General features: G+C 36.6%; 1 protein-coding gene across 1 annotated transcript; it reads right to left on the reverse strand.

The window, feature by feature from the left end:
- Positions 1 to 247: 247 nt before the first annotated feature.
- On the reverse strand, positions 248 to 6176 carry LOC113753162 (acyl-CoA-binding domain-containing protein 6-like). The gene is made up of 5 exons (XM_027297260.1): positions 5748 to 6176; positions 5544 to 5620; positions 5121 to 5184; positions 4964 to 5035; positions 248 to 735 (listed from the first exon to the last, which is right to left on the reverse strand). Exons 1-5 carry the CDS (start codon positions 5982 to 5984, stop codon positions 682 to 684), a joined length of 504 nt encoding a protein of 167 aa, XP_027153061.1. The 5' UTR covers positions 5985 to 6176; the 3' UTR covers positions 248 to 681.
- Between the last annotated feature and the right edge of the window lie 1121 nt (positions 6177 to 7297).

Raw genomic sequence — 7297 nt, forward strand, 5'->3', positions numbered from 1 at the left:
ATTATGGGTGTCTTTCGAGTGTCGTTGTGGGCACCGTGGGGTAAATGAAGAGTTTGAGTAAAACAGCAGGTGACAACACAATATCTTACCAAAATGCAAACACATGAAGAAGAAGAAAATCTAACTCACCTACTACAGATCAAGGAGGAGAAGAACCTTTTGTCCAAAATGACACCAATAGCTCAAGGGATACAAAGGAAAAAAAAAAAAGATTCTGCATCATACCTCTTTTAAATTTGACTTAATATCTACCAATCTTCCTTTCAAAATTTAATTAATTCACATCCTCATTGACTAATGTACAGTAATATATTTTGCCACTTGCTAGCCTAAACACTGGATACAACGTCGCAACTTCATGGTTCACAATTAGCCAGTCGAAGGCTTTTCATTGATGATCCAGACAGAACTAAAAGATTCACTTGATTCAAGAATGGTGGACACACTTTTGGTTGGATCTTTACGACCTGTACAATTCATTAATTTGGATTCTGAAAGAATTGAGATCTCGATTTGTTTGAATCTTGAAACAAACTAAATTGTTTGGGTCTTGGAACATCGCAATGCGCTACTAAAGAGTTCCAGTGAGCCATCAAGACAGCTCAACGGAATAATTTGCTTGTTTTACACTTGAGCAGATTTTCTCGAGAGAGCCTTTTGCCCCAGGAGAAACTCAACTTCTTATTGTGAGGATCCCATCATTTGTAGCAATTGTTGCTGCTTTTCAACATCACCCTGTCATGAAAACAAACCCAATCAGCAGCCAGCTTTCACGGTCGGAGGTAAGAGATAAACATTTCACCACCAGAGACAAATAAACAAGCCGTATTTTTTGCTTCAAAAAGAGAGGACTCATAAAATCACCAAAGTGGCTGTACTGGAAATTGTAGAATACATACAATTTACAAAAACATGCCAAACATAATAGAGAAGGAAATCTCACATAACTGCAAAAGAGAATCTTGCACTTTTAACTTTCAGTCCCTACTATTCTTGAGTCCTGGAAGTAAACTAACTATTAACCACAAAAGTAAAAGTATTAAATGGAGCACAAGGATCTAAATTTGTTTCCTTTTAGCATTCACTGCCATCTTATTTTCTGCTTTACCTCAATTACTCCATTACCTTTCTAAGCTGAAATGGCTATATTTCAAGATTTTGGCAATAAACCAGATACGCAAGGCGCAAACCATTTATCAGAAACGCAACCCATTTATCAGAAACACAATCAGCATCGTAGCCTTTTAACATTTCTAAACACCAAGTATCTGAGATTCTCTTTTTAGCAGCAATACTCTTCATCACAAAAAAAGTCATTGATTTTCACATGTTTTATCAAAGCAATTTAAAGAAAAGAAAAGTGTTACAAGAGCTAAGAAGATAAAAAACCAAAACTATATTGAGTACATATTTTAGAATCCTACACCTATCGGGACCACAAGATCTGACCATCCTCTTCCTCTTCATGATAAGAGAGAAGTGGACAAAAACTCACAGAGAGTAATACACAAGAGAGATCAATAGTGGGAAAAAGTACAGTCGGAAGATTGCAAAGAAACACAAGATGTGAGCTTGGTTAGTGTCCAAACAAAACAAATAACGTGTTCCTATCTTTCTCAAAAACACAGACTATGTTGGTGATAAGATGTCCTTTGAAATTATAAAACACAAAACGAGATGAAACAAATTTATATATACTTTTGCACTCTGAAACCCAATGTCTACCAAATTGTTTACTGCAAACTCACTTCATTAAAAAAAAAAATTATAGACAAAGCTTGACCATGGGGTGAACTGAGCTATTTTACAAAATGTCAAGAACTTTCTTTTCAGGCACCAATTCATACCAAAAACACTGAAATCCATATCTCCAAAACTGCATTCAGAATCTCCACCATACAGGACAGAATGATGAAATTCTATCTTTACTAGCTTACACTTTGTTTTCTGTTTCCCAGAAAATACAATCAAGGAGTAGCTACTTCTAAGATATCACTTCTCTCTACCTCTCATCTCCTTGTATTCGAGAGTAGGCCTGAATGCAATGACTCAAAGGCTCATAATGTCATCAAAGTTTCAGTTTGCATCAGTCTGGGGGTCATCAAAAAGTCTCCTAGAGCAGTTCATAGTCAGGATCATTTTCAGCATTATGCATACCCAGCCAGCAGTGAAGCTCTCTTAATTATCTATATAGAGAACATGGATGATGCAGAAGCAAAGTATCAAGGATAATGTGTACGCTCATCACCAGAAGCTGGGTGGAGCATCTTTAGCAAGACACTTTTGCTACTTGGTTCAGCAAATGGAAGATGCTATCAGCACAAAAGTTTGGGACGACAGGACAACAACAATTAAAGCAGAATCACTTTGCTACTTGCTGATTTTGTAAACAAACCTAAAGAAGGTATGGGAAAGCTATAATCAGCACATCCTTTTGAATCTGGAAACCCAAACAAACTCAAAGCCGAATTCTCATCCAGCCTGACGAGAACCAGTCCAGCTCGTTGCCGTCCAGAACTTTCCTGAGTTACTCTTCAGAGAATGCTGGGGCAGTATGATTTTTTAGCTATTTAGAAATTTCTACTGCTATTTCTTTCCCTTTGGATTCTAAGAATTAAATGCTGATTTTTGGCAGTTGGATGATTTGTAATCCTATTTTTGTTCAAGGTCCCACAGAAATATTCTAAGTTTGGTCATTTTACCAAATGGTAACTATGCAAAACAGTTGCACGAGTATTCAACTTAGATTCTGCCAGACCGTGGCATCACCCTAGGTGAATCAGCAAGTGTCATGCAGTAGACTTGTGACTACTCTTGCTACTGCTTCTCTCCTTTACTATGCTCCATTTCATCAGCTTTTCTACTATGAAGGTTCAAACCTAGCTTTTGAAATTATTTTACACAAATCAATTAAGAAGAATGTTGCTCGTTCTGCAGTAAAACAAAATGGCTGAGCCAAATCAAGTCCACAAATAGTCTCAACAGCTCAATTGCAGCTGATACAGACTTTGCAGAAGTTAGACAATACCCATATCCCTTTTTCAGCAGTAGGGCCAGGGAGGTGGTGTATTAGAAAAAATAGATCAAATTGACACTTTGAATGGAATTTAGCAATTATTAACAATCTTCAACATGCACGATCAAAGAATTTGGGAGACATGATATCCCTACCTTTAAGTAGCAATAGTCCCAGAAATTTTTTGATGGCAGTGCAGGATAATCTAGGACTCTGGAAAACCTTTACCCAATAGTTACAATCCTGGTAAGCCATGCAAATAAAATTGGAGCAATATCCTGGTACACGCACTTCTCTTTCTAATTCTACAGAAACGAGCTTGACTGATGATCCATGTAAATTTATTCAAGAGACCATTTTGAATATCAAATTAAGTCAAAAGTGCAGAACTAATCACTAGGTAAAGTGATGAAACCCACATACCACTATCAAACCGTACCAAGTTCAATCCAAAATCACTTTGGTTACAGGTGACCTATGTTACTCGCAATCTTGTATGAGTGTCAGTTACAGGTATATGTTTAGGTTTCTAATTTGTCCCATCTAAAACTAGGATACAATGACACTTTAAAAGCGTCAGATACGGGTACGAGGGAACAGCTAACATATCAGTAAATATGAGAATAATATGCTCTACACTTATTTAGAAAACAAACCACAATAGATTGATCTATATATAGTTGCTAATGGCTACTGATTGGAAAAGTTATTCCATTTTTGGCAACATAAAACACTCGGAAACATCCATTGAGTTATCTTGTTCTCATCTATTACCATTTTGAAAGAACAATAGATTCTGACGCAGCAAGTCATCCTCAGAAAGTCAAACCACCCATTATTGTGTTAGGTATGTATTCTATACCGATAATGGGTATCTTTGGAGTGTCGGTGCAGATACTGTGGGGTAAATGAAGACTTTGAATAAAACAGCAGGTGACAATAAAATATCTTTGCAAAATGCAAACACATGGACAACATGAAAAATCTAATTCACCTACTCCAAATCATCGAAAAGAGAGCCTCTTGTCCGAAATGGCACCAATAGCTTAAAGGATGTGAAGGAAAAAGAAAGTCTGCAACATGCTTCTTTCAAATTTCGCTTAATATCTAATAATCTTCCTTTCACAACTTAATTAAATCACTTCCTTGTTGGAGAATGTACAATAATATATGTTGCCGATTGCTAGCCTAAACACTCAATACAAGATAAATTGCAACTTCATGGTTCACAATTAGCCACTCGAAGACTTCTTATTGATAACGCAGAGAGAACTAAAAGATTCTGAGGGTTCTTAAGCACTTAATTCAAGATGGTGAACACACTATTTGTTGCATCTTTATGACTTGTACAATTGATTAATTTGGATGCTGAAAGAGTTGAGATCTCAGTTTGTTTCGATCTTGTTAACAGACTAAATTGTTTGGGTCTTGAAACAGACCAAATTGTTTGGATCTTGGAACAGACTTAAGGATGTGCTATGATATTGTTTACTCAAATAATGAATGTAATTTCATGAAATTCTGTAGTAGTCCAGCATTAAATATGAATAACAGTTTGTAGAATTGAAACTACAGCACAACACATAGGGTATAGCAGTCTAGCATTGAATATGAATAGCACTTTGTAGAATTGAACCCACAACCCAACACATAGGGTACACTTTCCTTTTCTCATTCGGGACAATCAACGCCTGACATGTATACAAGTATAATATCAGATACTACCATGCTGATGTAAATCTTTGAATCATCTTCTTCTTCATTTTATTTTTAGACAGACTGAGCAGCCGCAGATTATCAGACTATGACAACTTTCAACAGGTGAAATATCATAAGCAAGTCTTGCTTCTAATACCTATGATGTAGAGATCCTCCTTCACAATTTGCACTAAGCAATGTAGAAGACAGGCAAAACCAGATAATTCACAAAATTGTTTACACACTCACATTCAACTCAGATTGTTCATGCGATTCCCTGCTAAAATTTGACGCACTGGCACGATATGCTGGGTCTACAATCTGTCCACAAAAAAAAGAAAGTCAATTAATGGTTTATAATGTTTGAGAAGTAGCCATGAAAGTAGTAGGGATATCTTCGACAAACCTTCACAGTTGCCACAAAGTTCATCATTGCAAGTGTAGGTGGCATGCATAGCATGCCAATCCGGCTACAGCAAGAGAAATAGAAATATGTTAGCACTTTAACCCAAAAAAAAAAGAAAGGATATTTCTGGATTTGTGCTGTGCAATATTTATTTTATTTTAAATAAATAAAAGGCCAAGTCTGATTGACATTAACTCAAGAAACAAATTGGCGATGGACAATTTTTTCTTTTTCTTTGGTGAAAAAAGGTTCGCTTTTCAGCCATTGGCTTCAAAGACCGAAGTTCACAGCCTATGAAGCTCGTACATTGAAGCTATAACCTCAAATTAATGCTGACAGAGGTCCTAGGCAAATCTAAAATCATATTAAAAGAGAGTGAGAGACAGAGACAGAGAGATTGCAGCAAAGCTCAAGAATACAAACCTCCAGTATAGTTTTTGCTCCAGTTCATCCGATGATTTAGGCAAGGGAATATCATCAAACTCGGTTTCCTCGGTTGCCTGCATAAAATTTGAAACCATCAGAACCTTTTTAGGGTTGCTGATTTAGGAGATATATATATAAACGACAGAACAAAATTAATCGAAAAGAACATGCAAAAAGAGGCATGGAATTCGATTCGGGAACCTGTTTATATAGGCCGTAGAGCATTAACATTGCGTCCTGAGGGTAATTTGAAGGAGGAAGAGAAGTCGTCGATTCATTGAACCCAACGTAGGCTGCAGCTCTCTTAAAATTATCTACCAGCTTCTGGTGATAAATTTCGGGCTTTTCAACCCCACCGCCATGCCAATCTTTGGCGATGCGAAGGAATTTCTCCCTTTCCTCGGCACTCATTCCTCCACCCCGCTTTTCCTCCATCATCGTCACTCTTTATCAAAACCCTAAATTGACCCAAATCGTCCCTCCTTCTCAGAACACTAAACAAGTAGCGAGATAACAAGCGTGATGGACCCAAACTGACAATAAATCGTAAACCCACGGTAACAATACAAGAACAATGAAATAGAGGCAAAGGAAAATTTGTTTTTCAAGTATTCGCACGGCGGCGTGGCTTTTTTTTACATACGGACAAAAACACAAAACTGACTTTTTTATATCCAAAAAGTTCGAGACCAGTGCAACAGCGGATTGGTCAAAAGCTTAGCTTACTCGTTACATTTAAAAAGTCGAGTTCGACCTTCAAAAATAAATACTCGAGTGTTCGATGAGTTTAATCGAGTTTTCATATTATATTTATGTTATATATTTTAATTATGGAATGACTATTATGGATTTGTGTTTTAATAAATTTACATGAAATAATATTCAGTTAAAAAAAGTGATGGATGGCAAAATGGTAATATGATAAATCTAAAATGTAAAAAATTAAAAACAAGAAAAAAAAAATCACTCTCGTTTATCTTATTGTCTGAACTCTGAACAAAAATGCACTCTCACAATCTCACTTTCAAAGTTCAAACCTTTAGTACTTCTTCGCAGCTCGCAGGTGAGCAAAAACCAGCATCACGCTTTGCTTCTATACAAAAGCCAATGGATCTCATCTACTAATTTACTTCTCCTTTTGGTTTTAACTTCACAACATGATCGCGCTGAGCTGCTGATTATCTCCTCTGCACTTATAGTTGTAGCATGACTAGCGGCAGAATGTCACTCGATTGTAAAGCACCTGGCAGTTGGCAGTCAATGCAGCTCGTTTGAGGTAATAAAAAACTGACCTTGGTATTTGGGTGTGAATTTTTTAGTCTAAGTTCCCATTCTACTTCGGAATATGAAAACCTAATTTTGAGTCTTTGGTAAAAATTGTGGGTTTTGTTGACAGTGAGTAGAGGCTATTAAATTAGCAATTTGTGGCTTAAATTTATGATGGAATCAAAGGGGAGTAAAAGCTATTGTAAATTTTTGGAGAAAAAATGCAAAGTGACACTGGCCCTTCTACTGGTGGTTCAAGATTAGCTGTTGTACCTCAGGGACTAGGTAACCTACCGATTCCTATGTTGGTTTTTAAATAACTTGAGTGAATGTTTGGTTTGCTTGTCTATTGATTCTATGTTGGGAGCTTGTCTGCTGATTTTATGTTGGCTTTTTTTTGGAAGGATCCTGCAAGCCTGCATATTTTCAATTTCTAGAATGTTTCTACTTGTTACATCCCGTATGAATTCATGAAAGCATTTTGC

Source organism: Coffea eugenioides, chromosome 11, assembly GCF_003713205.1.
Source record: "Coffea eugenioides isolate CCC68of chromosome 11, Ceug_1.0, whole genome shotgun sequence".
NCBI lineage: Eukaryota > Viridiplantae > Streptophyta > Magnoliopsida > Gentianales > Rubiaceae > Coffea > Coffea eugenioides.